Source organism: Pezoporus flaviventris, unplaced genomic scaffold (assembly GCF_033815535.1).
Source record: "Pezoporus flaviventris isolate CSIRO_AGI_PZ_B2104156 unplaced genomic scaffold, CSIRO_AGI_Pfla_v1 ptg000013l, whole genome shotgun sequence".
Taxonomy (NCBI): Eukaryota; Metazoa; Chordata; class Aves; order Psittaciformes; family Psittacidae; genus Pezoporus; species Pezoporus flaviventris.
Genome location: NW_026892561.1, coordinates 36759366 through 36784553, shown reverse-complemented (window position 1 = coordinate 36784553; position 25188 = coordinate 36759366). Strand labels below are relative to the sequence as shown.

The window sequence follows — 25188 nt, the reverse complement described above, 5'->3', positions numbered from 1 at the left end:
CTGTACGTGATTCCTGCACTCCTGGTAGCTGCTGCAAATTGCTGACTTGAAGCTGGCTCCAAAGTGCTCCTGCAGCAGGAGAGTCCCTGTCCCTGCTGATGGGCTCCTCACTTGGGTGGCAGGACAGCATCATCTGCAGGAGATTTCTTAACTGTATTTGTTAATGCAATAGAGTCTTTTCTCTCCTCCTGTGAGCAGAGCTGCGGTTTCCACACACATTGTAAATCTGTGTCACAAGGAAGATGTAGGTTGTATACAGGTCATATAATTGTGTAACTCCAGTAATGCATTCCTGAATTAAGGTGCTGAAATAGCATTTAGCTGCAGAAAATAGGGCTGTGGGCTTTAAACAGCCTTACTTGGGCATCTCTTAGAGCTGATGGTGTTGTGAACAGATCACTGCCTCTGGGAAAACAAAGTTCCTTTGCAGAGGCACTCTGTAAGTATATTTAATGACATTTTTTAAAGCTTTTAAATTATGTTTCAGTATGGTGGGGGCTGCTTAAAGAGTCCTGAAAAAAGTGTTGTGAATCCATGGGGGAATGTAGGAGCGATCCTCCAAGAAGCGGGGTGCAGAGCCTGGCATTAACACCAGGATGCCTGTTTAGGCTCGGCTTGGCAGAGGGGGAGCAGCACCCTGACCTGAGCTGTGGCTGAGCTACAGCAGCCAGGGCCATGTAGCACCCCAGCACTTAAACCTGAGCAGGCATTCACATACCAGGGCCCTGGGATCAGAGCTTGGGATCTGCTCCCGCATCCACTGGAGAAGTCCTACTCTGCCCCCTTCTGTATGTGCTTCCTGGCCTATGCCCACCCTGTGCAGTACCTGGCATGTGCTGTGATAACCTAGCAACAAACTGCAAAAACAAACACTTTTTAATGTTATTTAGCAGCAAATGGCTGCTCAATGTGAGGCACTTCTGGGACATACTGAAAAGCCAGGATTAGGTGCACTGCTTGGACTCTGCTTTTTCTATTGAGCACATCTGCAGGGGTGAGATGCTGCAGGGCCAAAGCATTATCACCAGTCCAACCCTGCAGTGTAGCCCTGTCTGCAGAGACCTGCCTGCTGTCGCTTTTATCCCCCTTTGTTCTTGTTTTTCTTCTCTCTGTTTTGCTTTTTTCTACATTCAGAAGAATAAGGATCCCTCTGGCTTCTCTCTCCAGGGACTCAGACCTTGGCAGCAGTGCCAAGCAGTTCAGGGAACTTTCCTGAGAGCCCAGGAGAGCCACTGCTTGTCCTGCCACAATAGGGTTTGTCCCTTAAATGTAATATCTTTTTTAGTTTTCCAGCTTCATAAATCTCTCTCTTTGGTTTCTTGTGTTTTGACTACCTAATTGGATAATTTCCATGGTGGAGAACTATTCAGTAATTGTATATATGTGAATCACAACATCTGTGCACTTGCCTTAGATTGAGTTTCCATATCTCAGAGGCCAGTTCATGCTTCCAGAGCCTGTTTACTTCCTTTACTGTCATAACTGTGATTTGTAATTTTACACCATTTTGCATAAACAGATTTCAAAGCACTTTCTGCCACTCCTAGAAACAGGAAAATTCCCACCTGCCTTCCCTTTCTCTGCCTTTTCTCCTGCAAGTTCATTTTTGTTTCTATATACATGTCGCAACTTGTCTGGCCAACCCAAAACCCCGTTTCCTTTAGAGGAGGGAGAAAACCAGCATGGGGATATAGCGTGATAAGACAGCCTTTCCCTGGGGCGCGGGGTCCCCACCAGACCTGGCCAGCTAAACCTCTGTTACATATGTGCCAGGAGCTGATTTCAGGGTGGCCTAGGGTGCGCAATAGGACCATCTCACTTCCGCACTAAGTCAGGTTGGCTGCAGGCAGGAATTCGTGGGTCCCAGGCCTGGATTTTATCGGCAGCTCCATTTTATTCTGACAAGGGAGCATTCAGCGCTCAGTGCTGTTGCCTCCTCTTCCCAGAGCCAGACAAGCCTTGTCTCTGAAATACACAACTTAGTAACACAAGAAACTCCTGGCCAATGTAGCCCAGGCATACATGCCCCGAATGCAGTGCTGCCTCACCCCATGCCCAGCATGTGCCCAGTGCTGCCTCACCCCATGCACAGCCTATATGTGCCCCGCACAGTGGGCTGCCTCACCTGCCCACACCTGAACATACTGTAAAGCTCCTGCCATTTCACCCCAGTGTGGGGTAGGCTTTGCATCCACTTCTGCCTCCCCGTGCACGCACACTGCCCATACACCCCATCTGCACCCACGCACGCAATGCTGCCTTGTCCTCCAAGCCCTGCAGCTCTCCATGCTCCCTGCGCTGGGCACGCACCCTGTACACCCAGCTTGCAGCTTCCTCATCACCCAGAAATGTGGGGCAGGCTTCATTCTTGCATGAAGCGCTCAGAGCGTGTCTGGTGCCCCCCCTCTTTGCCCTGTTTTACCCTCCAGCTCTCCTCTTTCCTGCCCTCCCAACCTTGTTCCAGCTTCCTGCCTTTTGATGTGCCTCCCCTCCTCTACTCCAGGGTATGAACTGCTTACCAGGTAGAGATGACTTTTCCCCACCCCACAATTAGGTGTGATTATAATGTTACGCTTTTCCCCAAACCCTTGCTCTTGTGTGCACTGAAGGTGGACAGGCTCACGAGCAGAGTCCTGCTCTGGCAGGGCATGGAGCAGGGCCTGGGTCTGTGTGGGTAAGCAGTGCTGGTGAGTGCTGGAGGTGAGATAACAGGAGGGTCCTGGTGGCCCTGGGCAGGGACTCAGCTGCAGCAGCCCAAGCCTGCTCCATTCCAACACAGGAGCAGCACATACCTGGGTGCTTCCCTCTGTGGTCAGGCAGAGCCCAGAAATGTGCCCCTGGGGAAGGCGCAGCCAGCACTTGCATGGAGACGGGTCCCAGCAGCCAGCAGCAGTTTCAGCTGTCAGGTCTCATCATCTGTACATCAAGGCATGCGGTGCCTCGGCATCCATGGGATGCCCTTTGGCTGGCAGCAGCCACTGGAGTGGGGCTCCACATGCAGCAGCCCCTGGGCTTCTGAAGGTGCTGACTTTGGGTGGAGGTGGGACCCCTGTGTTTCCTGCCAAGACATAGATTTGTTTCAAGGAGTGTCAGCTCTTGATGGCTCCTCATCGCTCCTGACCATATCCCAGGTTAATGCACACTCCTGCAGTGGGTTTCATGGAGCACAGCTGGAGTAAATGCCTCACTGCTCTGGAGTGATTTTGGCCACACGGTGCTGGGAGCCAAAACTGCAGCACTTTCTCCTCCCGTTGCTCCGCAGGATGCAAGCAGCCCACTTCAGGATTAAAACTGAGCTTGCTGGTCTGCGTGTGGGGTATCCCACCTCTGCAGTGCACTATGATATGGCAGCTCTCATACTGTTTAGGTCAGGTTCTTCTAATTGCTAACCTGCTTGTATCACAAGAGGTGCAGATGAACAGGGGGCTTGCAGAGGGTCTGACTTTGACATGGTCAGCCAAAGCAACTCCATCAGGGACAGGCTGTGCCAAATCACTGAGGGAGCTGTGTGCAGTGAGGGAGAGACCCTGGGTGTTCCCCTGCCCCACACCAAATGCTGCTGGTAGGGTCGTGGTGCTTCCCTGAGCTCTTCATCCCCAGCTGGCACTGCTGGGTCTGCATCTGCTTTGGATAAGCCACGCTCAGCCCTGATGGCCATTGAGGTGCTGGGAGGACCTCGGCTGCAGCCATGTTTCAGAGCACACCTCGGCAGTGTGTCCCTTACACCCTGGAAAGGGACAAGACTTAGCTATTTGTTGCTTTTAGGGGGGGGTATTTGGGCAGCCAGGGGCTCAAGAGTATGTGTGTGCATGTGTAAGGCATGAGGTGCAGCATGTAAAAACACACCTAGGAAGAAAGTCTCAACAGAGATCAGATTAAAAGAAGATGTAATTAAACACAGAGAGCATCCTGGCTGTTACTTGGCTCTCCTTGCATAACTCTCAGTACCAGCTGCCTTCACAGATGGCTGCTCTGCTGTCAAAGTAATTTGCTGGGCACCTGTTGGAAAAACTGCCAGGTCAGCACAGAACTAATTGCACCACCTTTCCCTGTAATGAGATTTCAAAGTCTAGAGGACAAATCACTGAGAGGCCTTGCAGCCACCCAGATGAGCAATGACCCCCACTACTTAACCCTCCCCATGTACTCTTGTGAGTGACTAATAAGGATGAGGATGCTGCAGTGACCTGGAAGGTCTCCAGGGCTCAAATGGCCCATGGCAGAGGAAGTTGCATGTCCCCCCTTCAAGCATGGCGATGGCTCCTTCTGGGTCCAGAGGGAGCAGGACAGGAGCTGCTGCTGTCCCAGTCCCCTGCTGTTTGCACCCAGGTCTGAGGCTCTCAAGGGCAGCTGAATGGCTCTGCACACAGAGCTCTGCAGCTGTGGAGTGATACGCAGACACATGGGGTGCCTTTGTTTGCCTGGGTGAGCGGCCAAGTTGCAGCCCATCTCCAGCTTCGTACCAGCTGCAGATCTAAGGCAGCTGACTGGCCTGCCAAAAAAACACAACACGTTGAGGACCAGGGAGTGGCTTGTGCTGATGCTGAATAATGATGATCGCAGTGCGCTTATAAAGTGGTGGTGTGGACAGCTCACCACAGAGCTGTTCTTGCAGCCTTGGCCCTCATCAGAGCATCACTCCATCTCTTCAGCCAAGGTACGTTTCTGAAATGAGAGATTCAAACTGGGAGCTGTGTGTGCGTCCACAGCAGAGCCCATGCCTCACAGCTGGAGGCAGAATGGGCTTTTCTTTTAAACTTGGGCAAAATGCACTGTTCCTATGGCGGAGATTCTGGCCAAGGAAGCAGAGCAGCCCCGTGCTGCAGGGTCTGTAGGTGCCAACCTGCCCCAAGTACCTGAAACACATGGGCAGCATCCTGGCTCCAGGGGCTGTTTGGGAGTGAGCAGCACAGCTCCCACCTCTGCTCCACTGGAAAATGTATCCTTCCTCTCCTTGCAGCATGCTTTTGGTAGTCGATTCTTGTTTTATTTGGTGCTGATTGAATTCTTGAACAACTTCCCTGTCCTGCAGTGCTGTGTAAATCCTGACACATGAATCATAGAATGCTTGGGTCAGAAGGGACCTTAAAGATCATCTAGTTCCAACCCCACTGCCACAGGTCATTTGGGCTATTTTTGTCTTCCCCAGGTCCATTTCCCGCCTGCATCCTGGTGCAGCCATGCTGGCCACAGCAGTGAGGCTCTTGGTCCTGTTCAGCCTCCTTGGCTTTGGGAAATGCCAGATGTTTCATATGGGACCATGCCCAGACCCAGCAGTCCAAGAAGACTTCGATATCAACCAGGTGTGAAAAGGTTTCTAAAAGTCTCAGGGCAGGCAGTGAGTTAGGGTAAGGGGGCATGGGATGGATGGCAAAGTGCCTGGGTCATGGGAGGATGGCCAGATCTGGTCTTGATACCTCATGCCAGGGTCTGCGACCCTGCTAACCCCCACAGCCTCCTGCACCACAGAGGGGGAGACTCAAATGAACTGAGCATACAAAACTGTGCTGGCAAACAAGGCAGGGCGCTCTGCCTCCGTCCTCTCATGCTAAAAGCATCTCTTTGGGCTTTCTTCTATCAGTATTTAGGCAAATGGTACGAGATAGAGAAGCTGCCCTCAGGTTTCGAGAAAGGAAGCTGCATCCAGGCAAATTACTCATTGAAGGAAAATGGGAAGTTCAAGGTGATCAACAAGGAGCTGCTGTAAGTGTTTGCATTTGGGCTGTGTCCTCCCTGCAGCGGTGGCGCTCCTGTCCTGTCTCCAAATTGCCTGTTTCTGGTCTGTGGTTGTGGTAGCTTTGCTGGGACAATGGGCTTTGCTGTGGTTACAGCAGAGATGCAGGTCTCTGGTTTCTGCCATTGCTTCCCTGGGGCTCACCAGGTCTCTGTCTTGTTATCCAAGGTGAGTTGTGAGAAAACAGATCACATGCACGTGGTGCCTCCAGTGTGAAATAGCCTGGGTCTCCTCCTGACTGGTTTCTGATCCCCAGTGATGGCGGGGAAGCTGGATGCCCCTGTCCCAGGGAGGGTCATAGGGCTGCATATGGGTATGGCAGCCACCACCTTGTGCCCGTGACCTGAGAGATGCCTGTGCTCTGTGCTCCAGAGTAAAGGGACCCGATGAAAAGAGCCAGGGAAGGTGAAGCACACGCGTCATTTTTACTTAAGCAAATATTTGTCAGCTTTTTTCTGTAGCATTTACTTTGTACTGGTAGTAACTGCTGTGTAAGGGGATCAGCAATTGTTGCCAGTTTAAATCAGTGAGCAAAGCTAATGGACTGATTGTTCCCATTATTATACGTGATGGTTTGCAATTACCTCGAGCCCTCCTGGCTTTCCACATGGGCAGATGTAGACATTAATTAATCTGCTTCTACCACCATCCCCAGCTGGTGCTGCTCTGAGCAGCTGAATGAATGAGAGGGAGGGAGTGAGGGGTGAACGCAGCGCTGTCCCCTGTGCTCCCTTGGCATGGCATGGGGACTTTGTTCTGGCTCACAATGACAACAACGCAGCCACACATCCCTTGTGTCTGGCAAAGAACAGTGTCCATGCCGCTCACTGACTGCGCAGCACTGTCTCTGCAGCTCCACTGCTAGGGCAGAGCTGGTCAAACAGCTGGACATTGATCTGTGCCTGCATTGATCTGTGGGAGATCAATCTGACCGGTGGTGGCACCACTGCAGCAGCTCAGGACCCTGAATATTTTAGTTCAGGTATGCACTGTGCATGGCCCAGCATCAGCCCTGTGATCTCTGCTGGTAGCAGCGTTAGCTTCTGCCTCTTTGGGTGTTCCTGTTTCATAGGGAAGCACAAAACTTTCCTGCCCCACAGGCAGCGTCCAGGTCTTGAGACAGCCAGGGAAAGATGCAATTATAAGATAGGCAGTTTGAGTCGTAGGGCTTGTTGCCAGCAGGGCAGTGCTCTGAACCAGCAGTGAAACAAATCCTGGCTTACCAAGCAGGGACAGGTAATGTGTGTGTGCAGGAATGTGCTGTGCCCTGGGAAAAATGCAGGTGATTAAGCAGAGGTGAGCACATGCCTTCCACAGCTAGCAGAAGCTGAGCTGCTTCCTGGCACATCCAGCACATGGGTGCTGGGATCCTCCCATCCTGCAGAGGGGTCTTGCTCTCTCTCTTCTCTGTCACTGTCCCACTGGCACTGAAGCACACCCCAGTGGCAGGGCACTTGGAGAGAGGCACTCTGGGGCGCTGGGGTGCTTTAACCTGGGAGAGCATGTCCCCCGCTGTGCCTGGGCCAGGACCTGGTGTGCCCAGGGTGCTGCTGAAACCATCCCCGGGGTGAGCTGTCCCTACGGGGATGCTGTGGTTAGCTGGCCTCCTCTTGGCAGGTGGATGCACTACGAGGGATTATGTAGCAGAAAGAAAAAAAAAAGTGATTTCAAAGTGATCTGATTTAATTTCTCACTCTGTCATTCTCCCCTTAGCTCCAATGGCAAAGTCAACGAGGTTGAAGGAGAAATCATGCACATGGACGTAAAGGAGCCGGCCAAGCTGGGTGTCCGCTTTAACTGGTGTAAGTGTGTGGCTGGAAGGCTCACAGTGGTCTGGTGACATTTATACATCACTTACAGTCACAGTGGTGGAGCGGTCTTCACCAGCTGATGTCAAAGCAAGAAGGACCAGCAGCATTAGTGTCTCTTCAGGTCTTTTCACAGATGGGGACTGGGAGGGGAGAGATGGGGGAGCTGCAACAAGGGTCAGCGATAGGCTTGTTTTTCTGAATGTAGTGGTATAGCTTCTAGCCCACCCTGCCTCTGCTTACAAGTGCCTTTTAATAACCATTAATAATATGGTTTTGTTTGCCTTCGCTTCCCTTGTCAAGGTAATACATGAATGGGCCTGCTGAGGTGCAGTGTGTTTTATTCCCATTGCACAGCACTTTGCAGCAACATTTTGGAAAGTGAGCAGAAGCCTTGCCTTGGCACCCTTTTTATTCTGCTCCTTCACACCTTTTCCTTGGCTATTTCACAGCACTCACATACAGAGGTTATTTGGAGAAATGGGTGGAGCAGGACACTTGCAAAGGAGATACAATTATTGTTCATGAGCACAGCCAGTCTTAATTATGCTCTGCTAAGGTATCTCACCTGCAGCCGTTTCAGCCACAACATGTGCAACCCCAACCATCCTTACAGAATGTGAGCCTCAAGAAAACAGCACTTTGCACTCCTAAGTGCATCAGAAACAAATATTGCCTACCTCCTGGACCCACCTCTGCTTTGTGCCTGATGGTTTGAAGCAAAGTGGCTGTCCCCCACTGGAGCAAATGCTTCAGGCATAGCAGCCTGATGGAGAACAGGATCTGTCCCAGGTGGCTGGTGCTGGTGGGATGGACTGGGCCATACTGATTTCCACTGCCTGGGTTCCAGCTGGTTCTATGAGCAGAGCACCCTGGGGCAGTGGGTGGCGTGGAGAGAGGTGCTGGTTTGTGCTCCTCAGATCACCAGTGTCAGCTCCCAGCTCTACAGCAAGCACCCTCACATGGGTGCAAGCTGGGCTGTCTTTTGGTGGCCTGGATGAGCTGATGAGGGCAGTGTTAACTTTCCAGCAAGACCTTCCTAGGCAGGGCTTTGTGGTTTTCTCGAGCCCTGCTGGACAGAACAAGGAGTCCTGATAGGCTTTTATTTTAGGCTTTCATAAATTATAGCTCCCTATACTGACCATACTTACATGGCTCAGGAGCAGCCAAAGCGGGAACAGCACCAGGAGCTGTGGCTTTAATGCTGCAGAGCAGTGCAGAGTCAGCTATGCATCACGTTCATGGTGCTCTTCTTTCTCCTAGTCATGCCTTCAGCCCCTTACTGGGTCATCTCCACTGACTATGAAAACTACTCGCTGGTTTACTCCTGCACCAACATTCTCTGGCTCTTCCACATTGACTATGCCTGGATTTTATCAAGAGCTCCAGACATGCACCCAGAAACCGTGGAGCACCTGAAGAGTGTTCTCCAGTCCTACAAGATCGACACTGAGAAAATGATGCCCACGGATCAACTTAACTGCCCTTCCGAGATGTAACTCCGGCATGCAGTGACAGCACCAGACAGCGATGAACTTTGTTGCTTTCTGATTTATCCATTAGAATTTCTCTATGTAACAGAGAAATGTAGTAATCCCTTGCTAACGGTAGTTTGCCAGCCTTGAGTTATGCTTTGCTGTTGTTCTATCACTCTTCCCCTTTTTTCTCACTCTGACTTTCGCAGAGTAACTGACTGATTCAAAGCTAATGGGTGAAGAAAAGAAATTCTGAAGTGCAAGCGTGAAGCTCTGCTGTTTCTGTGAGTTCTCCTCTGTGTGGATGGGAAAGGGTATGAGACATGATGTACAAGTATTCATCCCACGAGAAACCTTTCATCGCACAGCCCCAGGTTTGTTTTCCATTTTTGTCTTGATGCTTCTGGGCTTGCTGCAAGTCTGTGGTGTCTGAGCCACACTGCAGGCACTGCCTTACAAGGGGCGGCATCCAAACACAGTGTGTCAGTCCTGCAGACCTGGAACTTAGACTGTGGTCTTGAGTGTTTTCTGGTGCAGGCCTGCTGGCATACGTTGCTGCCACATCAGCAGGCCTCCTGACTAGGAATCAGATCTGGCCCTTTGTATTTAAAGTCTAAAAATGTCCAGAAATTCAGCATGGCTCCATCCCCAGTGTCTGTATGTGTCCTCTCTCGCCTCTAGTGAGGCTGGTCCTGCACACCCAAGGGGTCAGCTCTGAGCGTGCTCATAAGAAGACAGAAAGAGATGGGGCTGCTCCACTGTCCTCTCTTCTGGAAGCTTTTCCCTGAACACGAAGAGATGGCAGGCTCTGCCTGATGTCCTGCTTACCGCTTTTGTACGCACTGAGTGCCCGCTGGCACTGCAACTGCCTTGGCAGGTGTCCACCAGGCACCACGACAACTCTGCTTGAATAGCACTGATGCAGCTCATTAAAAATGAAATTAAAACATCCGCTTTGGGGCTTTTGTACTTCCCAGATGCATGACCGTTCCAAGGGGCTGAGGGGCCTGGTGTGTGGGGTCTGCCCCTCCTCTGAGGCCACAGCACCACCAGACCAGGAATGCAGTGCCATGTAAGAAACCATGTCTGAAGTTAGATGGTTTGCCTCAGGAGCCTGGAGGTCTTTCCAGCTCTCTGGGGTTGGATGTGCAGGCTTCCGCCACTGTCTGAGCTGTGCCAGCATTGTGGCTTTGGCTGGCAGTGACCCCCCCTCTCTTGCTGCTTTTACTGACATGAAAAACAATGGTGTAGATGTAGCATACTCTAAACCTGCAGGAAATGTTCCACACATTGTGGTGGGACCCTTACTGGCATAGATGTGCAGCAAAGCACTTCCGTGCCCTGGGAGAGCTACAGGAGCTGAGCAGGGAGCCAGTGTTCCTACCATCTTTCACCACTTGGACGAGGCTGAGGTGGGAGGGAGGCCCTGCGAACACCGGAAACAACTGCCACGTTCTAGCCATTATCCCCGTTAAAGGTTTAAATCCTAACGGCGCAGCGCCCGCACCCCGGCTGTACGGGTGCCGGAGGGACCCGCCGGGACGCTGACACCGGCACGGGGGCTGCCAGGGGCCTCGGGATTTTGATGCGGGTCAGTTCACCGCTGCTGCACAGCCTCCTGCTGCCCGGCTCTCAGGGATGGGAGCAGGCCAACGGGTGCGCGCTGCCGGGACCTCGCCTCGCGCACGACTTGAAGCACGCGCCGGGGCTCCGCGGGCGGGCAGCACCCCCCAGCGCCGGCAACCACGCTCGCGCATGCGCACAGCATCCCGGAGGAAGACTATGGCGGTCCTCCTGCCGCCAGGGGGCGCGGCCTCGGCGGGCTGAGGTGGCGGTACAGGGCCTGTTTCCCGCGCCGGCCGTTCTGACGCGCGGTGGGGAGGCGTTAGTTGAGGCGGAGGCAGCGGCGGCGGAGGAGGCCGGAAGCGGACGGAGTGGCGATGGACGAGCCCTCGGAGTCGGGCGCTTCGGCGTCGGGCCGCTCAGCGTCGGGCTCGGCGGACAGCGCGCCCATCAAGGGCATCCTCAAGAAGAACGGCAGCAAGGCACAGGTGGATGGAGCGGCCTCTGGGGCGCGACGGGTCAGCTCGGCCCGCGACGAAGATGAGCATGGGTGAGAGCCGTGCTGAGCCCCGCGGGGCCTCGGTGCTGGTGAGGCAGCAGCGGCGGTCCCCTGCAGCGCGTCCCCGCTCGGGAACGGAGCGGGCCCTGCGGGGTGGCGCGTCCCGCTTGGGGGCTCCCGGTTCCAAGGGGTGCTGCTGGGCGGGCGGGGCAGTAACGCGGTAAGCGGGTCAGTGGGTCGTGCCCGTGTGCTGCCTGTGCACCGCGGCCCTGCAGCGGCGTTCCGCACGTCGGCAGGCAGCCCGCCGAGGCCGGGGTACTGCCCGCAACGGGTTCGTGTTCACAACGGGCGTGCCTAGGCGGGGAGAGCAAGGGCTTCTGCAGGGAGGGCAGGGAAACTCCGTCCTGGCTCTTGTTGCTTAGAGTGGGTGAGTGGCGGCTGAGGTTGCTGCTGTGATACTTTGCTGTTCATGAAACCCTGGGAGAAATAGTATCGTTTTTTAATGCTCGATCAGAAAGATGAACAGAAAAGTTTTACCGATGCTACGAGGACAGTTTACCACTCGAGACATGCGCTTTGCCATGGCAGGTTTATTCTCAGTCTTCTTAAAGGTAGCTTATTTCTCTGTAAGCAGAAGCATGTACCTGGGGAGAAGACCTCTGCGTTGAAACGTAAGTAAGAAGTATTTCTGGTCATGCTAGATTCATCTGTAAAGATCTCACGCTTGAGAATAGGCACTGTCCGTGTGGTTTGTGTTTTGAGTGACAGGAAGGTCTTGGTTTAATTGTAACATGCTGAATTAGTCCCAATACCCAGGAAGTGGCCTTCAGCCAGCCAAGTAGCTGTCTTTGACAGTAAGAATTCTAGTGCTTTTCTTGATGCTAGCACCCAGTATGCACTGCCCAACGTTGCTCTGAGACTCCTTCACATTGTGATGTCCAGGGTTTGACAAGAACTCTATAAAATTGCCTTTGTCATTTATATTTATTTGTGACATTGCTCAGTGTTGCAAGGAGGGAAATAATGATAAAATTGATGTGCAGTTATATATTTTTTTTAAATAATATGATAATATTCCTCTCCTCTTTGCCTAAGTCATGAATAAAGTCTAAAGTCAGCAAAGCAAGAAGGAAAAGTATTTGGTTTACTGCCTGTGTCAGCTGCTCTTGCTTTCCAGGCAGAAATTATTGCAACTGAAAAATGAGATGATGTTTTTGAAGGAGGTGATTGTAAGTAGCAATGTGCTACATAAACACTGTGATTCTTTTTTTCCCGTCTTCTTTAGTTTTAATATAGTGTAGCACAAGGTGTTTACTGCCACATCAGACATGAAGTAAAACTGGCTGTTGGTAGCCTCTGTTTCATTTTCTGCTGTCTCTTTTGTACCATCTTGAAGAATGATGGGAAATTAAAGTACAAACTGGTGAGCTGAGTATATTGGTATATTGGTTACAGTACACATAATTTCTTGCATGCTGGTAAGAGGGCAGAAGTCCAGGTTTGTCTCCTGTTTACCAATATGAGTAAATAAAGTAAATTAGATTAATTTTGAAATTGCCTTGCAGCTTAAAGGGTATTGTCTAAACCTTGTTGGCTGCATTAGATTTCCTGGAAACATCAGTATAGGGTATTTAGGTTTGTGTGTAGATACTATTTGTGATCAGCAGTGCTTCATTAAGACAGTGTTATTTCTGACTTCAGCAAAATAATGTTTTACTTAAAGGAATGGCAAGTGGTATAGCTGTGAGTTTCCTCAAAGATTAGAAATTGCTTTATATATTCCAGTACCTGTTTTCTTCATACATCTCTAGCAGCAGTCTCTGCTTATTTCTAATGCTGAAATTCAGGTCTAAATAGGTTTAAAAATAGCTGCAGATGAAAGAGCTTGTTGTGTCAGCTGTCATCTTTCAAAGCATAGTGTTCAGTAGAGCTGTCATGTATTTGCATCATCACTGACTTTGCGCTGTTATTAGTGATGGCAAAATTCTTTGGAAAACTTCCTCAATGAAAATATGGTGTGAGAGGGAACTCGTGAAATTGGGACACCACTGGAACTGCATCCTAAAAGCTGAGATTGTGGTCTAATGGTAGATACATTCTTGGCATTTCTTGTATAAAGTATTTTTTGCCTTAAGGGTCCTGTAAGAGCCTGTGACCAATCTGATCCTTTTACAAAGGAACTGTAAAAAGCCCAAAGTACATGTGTTGGAACAGACAAGAGAAGATTCTTTTATGGTAGGAGTAAGTGAGGTGTGAGAGGTGTTCCTGTGAGTAATACTGCTGCAGAAACCTTTTGCCTGTCAAGGTGTCATGTCAAAATATCACACTGTTATGTATATTTAAAGATGCGAGAGAATACAAATGAGCACCCCTGAGATTTTTTCAAAACTCATTTTCTTAAGGAAGATTAGATTTCCTCTTTCTCTATCTGAAAGGGTGTCGGGAAGCATTTGCCTGTGATAGTCCTAAATTATGTCATTAATGTTATGCTGCTCAAGCATGCCTAAGCATGCCAAATCGCAGTCAAGGGAGGTGTCGGTTTTTAGAGTACTTAGTCACTCTCCTGTGATGGCTTTTTACATGGAGGGGTGAAATGACATGTTTGTCTGTTTGCCGCTAGTGATGAGGGTATTTTTTTTCCTATCTGAATTTTAAATTGTGCTTTGGGAGGTGTTCCGCAGCCAAGGCTTTTAGTGTTGGAATCAGAGCTGAAAGAAATGAGTGTGAAAAACTTAAACCACTAAAAGGTCCCTCAGTCTTGTGTTTGTAAGTTACTGAACTGCTAACTGTAGAGTAATTTAGAGAGCAGCCAAAAAGATTCTTCTAAGATTGCCAGTATTCTTACAAGGTATTAAGTCGTGAGTCCAAGCAATAAGCCATGATGTTCTCTGGACAAGTGTGGTGAGCATATGACATGTGATGGGAGTTTCTGCGATCTGTCGTATTTCCTCTTCAACTAAGCTCTGTCTTTTCACAGGAGCTGCATGCCATTGTCCAACTGCTATGGCTAGTAAAAATCTACATGCGCTCCCTGTGTAACTGTATGATCATATTGTGTTAGTCATAGGTGAATTTTAAGCAGATGTTTAGCTGATGTTTAACTGGTGACTTTTCAGCTCCTGAATAGATAGGTTTGAATAGCTGGCATTCCTAAAGTAGAGCTCTTGCTTTGTCATCATGAAGCTCATGACTCTCCATCCTGCCAGAGCAAGCAATCTGACTCACGTGTTGCCTGCTTAGTTTGCAGTCCTTGTGTTAGAGCAAAATGATTACATAGAAGCCTCAAATATGAGAGCGTGGCATCGGTTGCTATATGCTAAGGGGATTAAGCTCGCTTAATGTGTATTCATTTCTGGAATATAAGACTTTAGCATATAGGATTCAGCATCAACTCCCACACCTGGGTTTTTTTTAAATCCCTTTAGGTTTGGGTTGTGTTTTTTTCCCCTATTGTATTATGCAGTCCATAATTTGGAAAGTAATTATGCTTTCCATAAATACAAAATTTAGTCTGTACTTGGAATTTTGTTTTATCAGTTTTGTTTTACAGATAGCATTCTGCTCAAGAACAATTGTGTTACTGAGATTGAATTTATATTTCAAATTTGTTTGTATTTAAATAAGAGTAGTTCAGTTAGTCCTCTAGCCAACTGTCCCCCCCCAAAAAAAAAACACAAACAAGCCCCAAAAAAAAAACAAGCCCAAACAAAACATAACCCTCAAACAACAAAGCACTGTAACAATGACTTCCTTAAAGTAATAATTTGAAATACGTTAATATGCTAATGTGCAAGGAAATATTAACTAGTGGAATTATTGTACTATTCTAAAGTTAAATGCCTTGGTTTAGTCTAAGGGAAAGACCACCTTGCATGTGGCTTTTAAATCAGCGGAGGGGTGACTCTGGTCACAAGGCAGTTGTTTTCCTTGTGACTTTTGTGAGTCCGGGTGGGCTTTTGTTTCTGCAAATATACATGAAATGGTACATTCTCTGATTAGCTGAGGAAATTCTAAATAATGTAACATCATTGGTGCCTGTCTGTGTAAACTGTGAAACTCCCTAAGTTTAATTACAGCAGTGAATCAGTTGTGGTTTATTATTCCAATTTTAGATGACAATAGTAGTACTAATAACCAGCTTATTTCAGTGCTATTTATTTTACTGCAGGAAGTTGTTTGTTGGTTGATATTATTTATGTAGCAGTTTTACTAATAATCATAGCTCATCCACTGAGCAGAGGTGAGGTGGGAGTTCTTGGTTTTGTTGAGGTGTTGTGGGTTGTAATAAGAGGAAGAATGATTTTACACTAACTTGTAGCAAGAGTAGACAGCTAACAAGACAATGATTGAATGGGGCCAATAGTCTCTTGAACTATGTGAATAAGAATGCTTTTATGGATCACTGAGTTTATCTAGCTATTGTGAATTTCCAGGGAAATTCAGCTGCATTGATACTTTGTCATGACTTAACTAAAGTATGTGTAGAACAGTATTTAACAGCCATTCTTTGAATGTTCCTGTGTGTCATAACAATATTCTGTGTGCTTAGTATGCAGTGGAGGTCAAAACACTTTCTAAACATTCTTCCCGTGGCCAAACAGAACTAAGTATTTTTAGACTAAAAGAAAATTTGACTTTGTTTTCTTATTTTAGTAAAAAATCTCAGAAGTGGGATGAAATGAACATCATAGCTACGTACCACCCAGCAGGGAAAGATTATGGCTTGATGAAAATAGATGAGCCAGCTACTCCTTATCGCAGGTAGGCTTGCTAAACTGCTGCCCTAAATGAGGGCAGGAGACATAGTAGTTTTATGACAAAATTGACTTTGTGGGTAATATTTATTACAGCTGATTGCCTGACAGAATGTGCCTACCTACTGGATATATACAGCATTCAGATTTAAAAAGCTTCTGAATAAGGCTTATAGCTATTGAGGAAGATTGTCAAAAAGACAAAGTCAATTTTTAGGAGGTTTTTGTCTAGCAGGGTTTAGGCTTTGAATGGTGTGCCTGACTTGTATTGATTTTTTTTTTTTTTTTTCAGTTAACATCTGTATAGTAGAATATAAAGTTGTATTGATATTTAGATTAGATTTGAAAGTTTTGAAAGTACTGAAGGAGTCTTCTAATGGAGTGTTGTAAGGTTTTCACTGTTTTATCAAGCAAATTTTAAGCAGCAGATTATTGATAAAGGCTACTTTTTGTTTGCCCTCCAAGCATGGTAGGAGAAGATGATGAAGATGCAGTGAGTGATACAGAAGCAAATGAGCCCGTAAGACCAGATGTGTTGAGTAAAAAGTAAGTATTGTCATAGAAAATTGACTAATTTTTAAGAGAATTTTCTCTTTCCTGGAGTATTTTTTCTTTATGGAAAGTTTTTGCTAGCTTCTGTAAAGTCCAACTTTTGCTATTGACAAATCTAGTCGTTTTCCGTGTTTTATAGTGCTACTGGTACTTTAAACCTCTCGCAGGTTGTTAGTACACATGAATATAGCAAAAATAATGAGCAAAGCCGAGTGCTCTGAAATATAATGTATGTGAAAAACTTGCTGGTTTAGCATTTTGTTTTGCATGTTTTTTGTAGACTGGCAGCTGCAGCTGAAGGCAAAGGACCCAAGATTATGGCAAAGCAAGAGGAAAGCAGTGAGGAAGAGGAAGAGGATGAGGAATTAACACCTGAAGAACGAGGTAGGCATAAGTTGTTTCCTTTGTTTTGTTTTTGTCCTATAAATAGTTTCAGATTTTTGGTAAATATATTTGGGAAGAAGTACTATCAGAAAAATGTTGCGATTTTGAAAAGAGAGATTGAACAAATACACTGTTTCTAATCAGGACCATTTGGTTTGGGATCTACACAATAAACAGGAATTTGCTGTTACTGTCTGTCCTTTTGTGTACAAGCTTAAGGTGTGGGTGTTCCTCTTAAGAAACATAGACTTGTCAAATAAGCAGCTCTTACGGTTTTGGGGTGAGGGAGTAGTTCCTATTCCAAAAATATTTCAGGTAGACTTAATAATTCAATGAGTACCGCCACAATTAAGATGCTGCTAATTGCTTGCAAGCATACAGATGATATTTCTGTTGTTTTCAAAACAACTGGTAGATGAATCCAGCAGGAAATCTACATTTGTTCTGAAGCAGATCACATTTTCAGAAGAGATGTTTTGTGTTGGCTTGGGCTAGAACATTTTGAGGAAACAGTCAAACAATAATACTTCTAAGGTTTCAGGCTTGTATTATCTATCTGTAGCTTCTCATCTTTCCTGGCCCCAACTTTGATTGTGTAACGTTATTATTTTAAAGGAAGGAAAAAAACCCCACAGTGTTGGGGCTGCCAAGAAGCAAAGTTTAGTTTAATTTTAATGCGTTACTGCTAGACCTGATAATGTTTAATATGTGGAGCAAAGTTAGGCTTCAGGCCGTGGAGACAGTGGAAAATATTTTCTTCATGTGGTAAATATCTCTCATAACTGGCCTTTGGTAGCTAGCCAGGAGTCAAGTTGGACATCTGCAAAAGTTCATCTTCTGTCCCATCAGTACTTTTAATTTGTCCTTAAGTTTACTTGGAAACAACGCTTATGGAACTTCAGAATTTTGTTTGCTGTTACTAGATGCTTCTCTTGGTTCAGACTTGCTCTTACTTGAGCTGGGTTCTTTTACAAGTGCTTCAGCCTTTCTGGTCGATTAATTACTGGCCTTTTTATAAGTCAGACTCATTCAAAAGAATGCTCCACTGCTTGAAGAAAATAATTTTAGTTCAGGGATTTTTTATCATGTGATCAGTGGAATTTCAAGGTAGATAAATTTGACCTAGGAAGCAGTTAGTGCATCTCTGAAGAGAAAATAAGCTGATTTTTTTTTTTAAGGGACTAAATAAGTATTTGCATTTGTCAACAGAGAAAAAGAAACAGTTTGAAATGAAGAGAAAAATGCACTACAATGAAGGGCGAAACATCAAACTGGCAAGACAGCTCATTGCAAAAGAACTACAAGGTGAAGAGGACGATGATGATGAGGATGAAGAGATGGATGATGCTGCAGATGTAGAAACAATGAATACAGAAGTTGCCGATCATGGTGAGCTGCCAGTTAATCAAAAAATGTGTATAAGTATTAGTGGTCCTTTCAGCTGTTGGGAAGTGGACACACTTAAGTGTGAGAATGAACAGAAAGGGTACAGTATGTATGGAACTCTCCATGTGCAATACTGCATGCTGTCTGGATAGGTAGATCTGTAGCATGGTACCAAAACCATCAGTATTGCTAAATAGGGTGTGGGCTTTTGTTTGCTGTGACATAACAGAAGAGCGAACATCTCTGCTTCCTACTGTCTTCCCCAACATAACTGTTTCTTGGTAGTGAAATTGCCAGCTTCCTTTTTAAAGGAAGAGCTGCCTTGTATGGAGCAGTTAAAGCTGTGGCCACACAGGGGAGCCTGGCTTTATGTTGTGGTTCAGTTCCTGTTCTGCTCCCAAACCATCCTGTAGGCAGCAGTGGGAAACTAGCATGAATGCTTCCTCCCTGTTGAGAGTAGTGTATCTAAGTTCCTGCATAAGAACTTCTGCCTGTCTTACTGTAATGTAAAACTGCTGTTAGGACTTTGGTATGCTCTTGTCCTTAAGCAGTAATGTTCTTTTCTATAGCATAGGATAAGACCCTCAGCTTTGCTTTTAGTGCAGCTTTGCTTTTAGTGCAGCTGCTGGAAGCAAGTCAGATTTTAGCTGGGAGCCCTTTTGGAACCTGCTGCAGGGCTGCCTCTTGATAGGAAACTCCTAAAACTAGAGCTTGACACCTCCTCTTCCATCTTTTAAGCTTCTCTTTGGGTGAAAAGGGTAGACTGTATAATGAAGGTCTTTGTGGTGTGGGTTTTTTTTTTTGTTTAGTTGTTTTTTTTTTTTGTTCTTTTTTTTGTGGTGGCCTTCTTTTGAATCATTACAGCTGTTCACTACCCTGTGTTCACCACCTCTGTGTTTAACAGCACTTCGAACAAGTTTTTGGCACTAAAAAAAATAGACATCTGTTGCTCATGAGAGTAGTGGCAATGAAGTCTGTAAGCCTCATTCATCTGGTGCTTGGCAAAGCTATGTGATGTTAGCACGGTCTGCAAACTTGGGAAGATGCTGCATGGGTTTAACTTGGTTCACACTTGCTCTTCATAACCATATGAACTAGGGTCTCTTCTAAAATTAGAATAAATTCCACACAATAAAAAGGTGATTTGCAAAGTTGCGTATGTTCAAGTTCTGTGGGTTGCACATTTTAGTCCCATTACTAATTACAGAAGGGCTAAAGCCTTCATAAATGATCCAAAAGGGTCATTTGGTATGTGTCTGAGACCTCCTAATAATGGACTGACTTTACCCAGTAACTTAATATATGCCTTAGAATGGCTATTTACTAGAACTTCACTCTCCAGGGGAAAGGAGGGCTCCAATAGGCAACCTTATGACCTTTCTCCATGGCTTGAAGCTGCCATCCTGCACTCTGCTGTAAAACAGAGGCAACTCCGCTCGCCAGCTACATTCACCAGTGGAAAGAAGGCACACCTTTGCAGCATTTTTCCATCTCTATTGTTGAAGTCCATTCCACCTTCCTTCATAACCAGCTTCAGAGCCACCACTGGTAATTATCAATTTTAGACTGCTCATGGCCAATAGATTCTATTAACATAACTGCTAGACAGTTTATTAACCTGTTAACTAACTAGTTCACTTCCACAACAGGGCATATAGAAATACTTGCCATTAATCTGATGTAGTTTTCAGTTCTTCACTTTTGTTTTCTATCATTCTGCTTAAACTCTGATGTTTCTTTGTCTCCTAATGTCTCTATCAGCTATCATTGCTTTTGGTCTCTGTACCTGATCATTCCTCTGAGGTCAAGTAGTGGTCTTCCTTTTGTAGCAGCTGGTGAATTTAAAGCCCTCAGACTGATCATGTGTTGTTCTTTGTGGCAGGGTTAGTCAGAGGATGCTGAATATGGATAAAACTGTTAATAAACCTCTGTATCTTCTGCCACTGCCCATGTTTTAAGAAATTGCTATACTGATGATAAATGTTCAGCAACACAGCTATATTAAAATAATGTCAAAGTTTACTGAAATAACTTTTTTAAGGTGACATCTCTTTATCACTCTCATCTGTATTCTGAAGGCACAGACGAATCTCCTTGTTTACACATGTTAATTAAACATGTCAGCTACTGAGCGTTTCCTCAAATAGCTGGTTTTAACACTCGCTACTTGGGGTTTTTTTGCTAGTCTGTGCGTTTGGTCATGCTATGCTTTTGATCATATTGAGCAGCTGGGTATTTAAAACAGTATTTCAGTTTGTTTGTTTCCTTCATGGAAATGGATTAAAATGCTGTTAATATTCTTGTTCCCGAAAGTTCCCTGTTCGGTTTAAGTGTGTGGAAAGATTATTCATCTGGATGAGCTCTTCAAAGAGCTGTGTGACTTCAAGTAGTGTTTTGAAATGCTTTCTTACAGAGCAGAAAAGGAGGATTTTCTTTATTCAGTGTATTACTGGGTGGTGCAGGACCTGGTTTTGGCGATGTCTTATTTTGGCTTCGCCCTGTTAAAATAACAGCTCTGATGCTGAACTTTAAGTGCAGAGAAATTGTCTGTCTTTCTGCACGTTGTATTGTGGCTACATTTTGATCATTTCTTTCATTCAACCTTGCTGCTTCTGAAGTTGGATATCATCTGATGATGTGGCCACCAGTCCCCTGTTATGTCTGAGTCTGTCAATCTATGTAAGCAGGACCTGGCATCCTGTGTCTTTCTATTCCAGTGGAATAGCATGATTTATGATGGTTATTCTAGGACAAGATGTGACATAAGAGGTTTTTCCTAGCGGTCTGTTGTGACTGCAGGGCCCTGATAGCTCCTAGGTTGTTTTTCAGGCAGTTTAAGACCCTTTTCTCACTTAGAAATATTTATTTTTTGTCCATGAAGATCCTTAAAGGTCCTGTGCTTCTCTTATCTGATGTTCCTTTCCGCACTCTAATCCTGTCTGGTTTGTATATGAGTAAAACTAACAATACTCTCCTAATCTCTACACTCTCCTTTTGAAGAAAGGACTAAAGTCTTAGGACAGGTATTTAAGAAAGTTTCTGTCAGCTACCACCAGATCCGCTAATGTAAGTTGCACTTCTGGTTACAGACTGAGATTTCTTGCTGATTGAAATGAAGATGGCCAGTCCAGTCAGTAATGGTGAGAACTGTTTTCGTATTTTTGCCCGTTTTCATCTTGGGCTACCAAATGTTTTAACTGTATAGGTCATTCCTTCTTGCCTCAAGTAACTGTACCTTATCCCATGTGCATGGGTTCTAGCACCCAAGCATTTTGGTAGAAAAGAAAGCTAAAGTTGTAATAGACTGCATTAGGATTGCTTGCTTTAGCATTTCAGCTTCTCTGGATTTTTTTTTTTTTGGCTACTCCCTATTTATTACTCTGCAAACGGCATAAATAGCAGAAGTGACCTTTGTTCCTCTTCATAAACACTTTTCCTTTAGAAATTTTGTTTGAAATCACTGAAGATGCCTGATGTAGGTAAATTTAAGCATGATGATTTCAGTGCAGATCTGTCTTTTAATTCTGCTACACAAAAGTATCAGCTGCAAGGGTGTGATCGATAGCAGTTCATTTGACAAGCAGTAAAACTATTGTTCCCTCTCTATGGTTCATTTAGCATTTATTGCTATAATAGCACTGCTCAGATACTGCTCCTGAATTTAGCTCTCAGATGACTGAGTGTGCCCTTTTGGCCTTTGGGAGATACAGAATACATTGTGTTTTCTTAACCAGGGTGGGTATCACCCTGAAGATGACTGAAGTGAGAAGCCTGGGAGCATACACTCATCATTTTCACTTGTTAGCTATGTTATGTGCTTGTTAAACTGCACTTGTTATACCAAGCATAACTCATGTGCAAGCCTAACTGACCTTTTTTAGAGATTATTATAATCTGGATGTGGTTTGATTTGTGCTTTATGCCACTGATTTTTTGAGGTGCCCATTGTATGTGTGTATATATATATATGTATATACATATAGAGAGAGATGGGCTTTTTCATATGCACTAATGAGAAGGAGCTTTCTCTGATTTACTGATGTTCTTTGGGTCAAAACCATGAGTTTAACGACTTCCTGAAAAACACAACAGACTCTGTTTGCTCATTTATGAGCTTGTTTAGTTTTAAACTGTCTTATCTGGAACTGAAATTTGTCCTGAAAAGCACTATGCTTGCTTGTGTTTCAGGAACCTCATGTGTTAGTTTTGCAAATTGAGGGTTTAAAACGTCCCCCCAGTACCAGGGGTGGTGAGCATTCAGTGCTTGCTATGCTGAACAATGCTGTTAGCCATCCCCTTGGAACATGAGGGTGAAATAACTATTCTAGAAGTTTCTGTGCGCTCGAACGAAAAGCTTGTACGTTGCTAAGGTGGCTTTGCAAACATTACCCGTGGAGAAGCAAAGATGATTTCAGGAGGGTATTTGTGTGTGTTTTGAAAATATGCAAGGAGTGTGAAGAATTACCTATTCTATTTTTTTTGTGTGTAATCTTTCTTATGCAGCACATGCTACTCGTGACCAGCTGGAAAGTAGAGCACACAGCATAGAAGAAATCTGTCCAGAACTGTAACTGCTTGTCAAGGACACAAATATAAACACCGCTTCACAATTTTTGCTATTAAGGCTCTTAAATATTGAGAACCATATCAGTTACAATGTTGTATTGCCAAGAATGTTCATTTTAGACTTGTCTCTTGGGCAGAAAAAAGCCTGTCTAATTGATTTGTTCTTGTGCCTAGTATTTCATGGAGAATACTGCTTCATAATCTGTTCAACCAGTATGGCATTCCCTGTATGTATAACGCTGATTATCTTGCGTAATGTACTGTTAACTCTTCACGCTTTGAAACAGTATCTTTTGGGTTTTCACTATTTATTTGACAGTGTGCTAGGTGTGATGTCTCCTATGGAAAGGTTTTGGATTCAAGAGCTAAATGGTACAGCATATATCAGATTAACATGCAAGCTATTTATCAAATGTGTTATGCTGTTTAAAAAGGGATTATTTAAGTCTTACAACTTTTTTGTAAAGTGTGGACCTGTTAATTTAGATTTCAGTACGTTATTACCTGTATTTTCCCCATCTTTAGAAGAACTGTATTACTTTTTGACTGGTGTTCAGAACTGGTTGTTATTTCTGACTAAGGCAGTACTAACATCTGGTGGAGGGAATGTTTTTACACTGGAAATGTGCTAACTTGAACTTTGCATTTAACTGTCCTTATCTCTTCCATCGGGACTGGATGTTCTGTGGAGCTCTCTTCAGGTTATCTTGAGAATGTGGATGTTCCCTCCAGCTTTTCTCTTAAAACCACATGTACTGTCACTCTTCTGGCTCTTGTATCAAACTTTTGGTCCTTTTCAGTTTCATGAAGAGTGCTTTTGCTACTAGCATCTGAGGAAAAAACACCCAACTATAAGCAAAACCACATCAGGACTGAAGATGAGCTGAGTTTAGGCTCTGGTTGTTCTTTATATAAAGATAACTGCTGCTGATCACTTCTGGGGTTGGCAACCTGCATACTGAAAACTGCTGGTCTAAATCTTCCTGTATCCATTGCAATTGACAGCAGCTGGTTTTGTAAAGTGAAGGCTCTTTGGAAAAATAGAAGGGAAACTCCTTAACTCAGATACTTGCCTACAGTGTGGTTGTACAGTCCCTATAAAGAGGGATTCTGAACCTGCAAATTGCTGTAAACAACTTTCCACTTGGTGAAATCTGACTGGTGAATGTTCCAGTATACAGAATAGTTTCTGGGTTTTATTACACAAATGAAGTATACACTTAAGCTTTAGCTTGGTTATGAAATATAGTGTATATCTTAATTTTGATCTGAATTTGATATGTTGCAAAAATCCATATAATTATATGGACCTGTTTTAAAATGTCTTTTTGTCCACTGTACATGTGAAGTTTGAATAAAGGAATGAAAGTTATTTTACAGTTACGTGCCTTCTCAAGTGTGAGCTTTCATGAAATCCCACAGAGATTGAGAATGAATAAGGTAATAGGATGCTGTTCTTTGGAAGATATATACGGGAGTAATTAACGGGAATGGATGCATTGCCAAAGATACCTGTGAGTTGTACTAACTGGGTGTTGTAGTGTTCCTTTCCCAATCCTCTCCTCTCCACAGGGTTGTCCATTGTGGGATATTTGGTTTAATAACGGCCTGGATCAGGATTAATACCATCTTTTCACAAGAAAGATTTGAACACTGTTTGGTCTAGTGTAGTGATGCCAGTTTATCAATATAGAGAATTTGACCAATGTGTATGGGTAATGCAGATGTCTTCTGCAAGGCTGTAAAACAGATGACTTGTACTTTGTGGTAAGTACAATTGGGTACTTTGCTCCCGCAATTAAAGCTGAACCCATCAGAAGCAGCTTTTATATAAGCTTATGTCTTGCCCTCCTGTCACTCACATTCTGGTCTTTCAAGACCTCATTTTCATTCTGGTGCTCAGCTTTCTAGGCTACAATGCCTACAAAGCATTTTGTTTAATAAACAAAAAAGGCTCTGCTAATTTCCAGTGAAAACCTTCTTGTAATGGCTTCCAAAATCCTGGCTGAAATGGTTATGTAGCATTGAGGGAGGTACAGTGTACATAAATGCAGCAAGATGGTTTTGAATGAACCTAAGAACATCCCTTCATCAGTCAGCTATTTTGTGCTATCTGGGTGATCTCCCTTTTTGGTGCTTCCAATTTAAATGCCATTTTGGAACTTGTGCTGGTTTAAGTTATGGGTGTTATTAAAGGCTTTGTACTCTTCATTCTCTTCAGCAAAAATTGTGCTCCCTTGTCTTGCTCACCTAGAGTCCAACCCAATGCACCTGACACCACTTTTAACTGAAAGCCTGGTTTACTTATTTCATTCAGGTTTATGCCTTCATGCATTTTAAAAGCTAAAATAGGCAAGCTTACTTTGCAGTAACTACATATACTCGATATAGCTTCTTTTACAAAGGGATATCTGATTTCCTTCTATTCTGGAAATACAAAGTGTAGTCCCCTGGTAAATGGGGACAA

At 45.2% G+C, this 25188-nt stretch overlaps 2 protein-coding genes across 6 annotated transcripts in view; both read left to right on the top strand.

Moving 5' to 3' along the window:
• Positions 1-9968, top strand: part of APOD (apolipoprotein D) — a 28705-nt gene extending 18737 nt beyond the window's left edge. Inside the window, exons 1-5 of one of the 4 annotated variants that reach the window (XM_061452875.1) lie at positions 1135-1254; positions 5150-5303; positions 5582-5703; positions 7448-7536; positions 8806-9968. In XM_061452875.1, coding sequence (XP_061308859.1) covers positions 5181-5303; positions 5582-5703; positions 7448-7536; positions 8806-9041 — 570 coding nt within the window. In that variant the 5' untranslated portion in view covers positions 1135-1254; positions 5150-5180 and the 3' untranslated portion in view covers positions 9042-9968. Of the gene's footprint in view, positions 1-1134; positions 1270-3704; positions 4658-5149; positions 5304-5581; positions 5704-7447; positions 7537-8805 lie in introns of those variants that run through there. The other 3 variants (XM_061452874.1, XM_061452876.1, XM_061452877.1) reach the window with 3 other exon arrangements.
• A 974-nt stretch (positions 9969-10942) lies between these two features.
• On the top strand, positions 10943-24104 carry PPP1R2 (protein phosphatase 1 regulatory inhibitor subunit 2). Of its 2 annotated transcripts, XR_009743237.1 has the most exons (8): positions 10943-11130; positions 15733-15840; positions 16299-16379; positions 16666-16769; positions 17979-18158; positions 19498-19703; positions 21245-21295; positions 22659-24104. XR_009743237.1 is itself a non-coding variant. In XM_061452831.1 (7 exons), the coding sequence occupies exons 1-6, from the start codon at positions 10958-10960 to the stop codon at positions 21247-21249; spliced, it is 651 nt and encodes a 216-aa protein (XP_061308815.1). In that variant the 5' UTR covers positions 10943-10957; the 3' UTR covers positions 21250-21295; positions 22659-24104. The 2 variants fall into 2 exon arrangements, 1 of the variants encoding a protein (XP_061308815.1); XM_061452831.1 differs by lacking the exon at positions 19498-19703.
• Positions 24105-25188: the final 1084 nt, after the last annotated feature.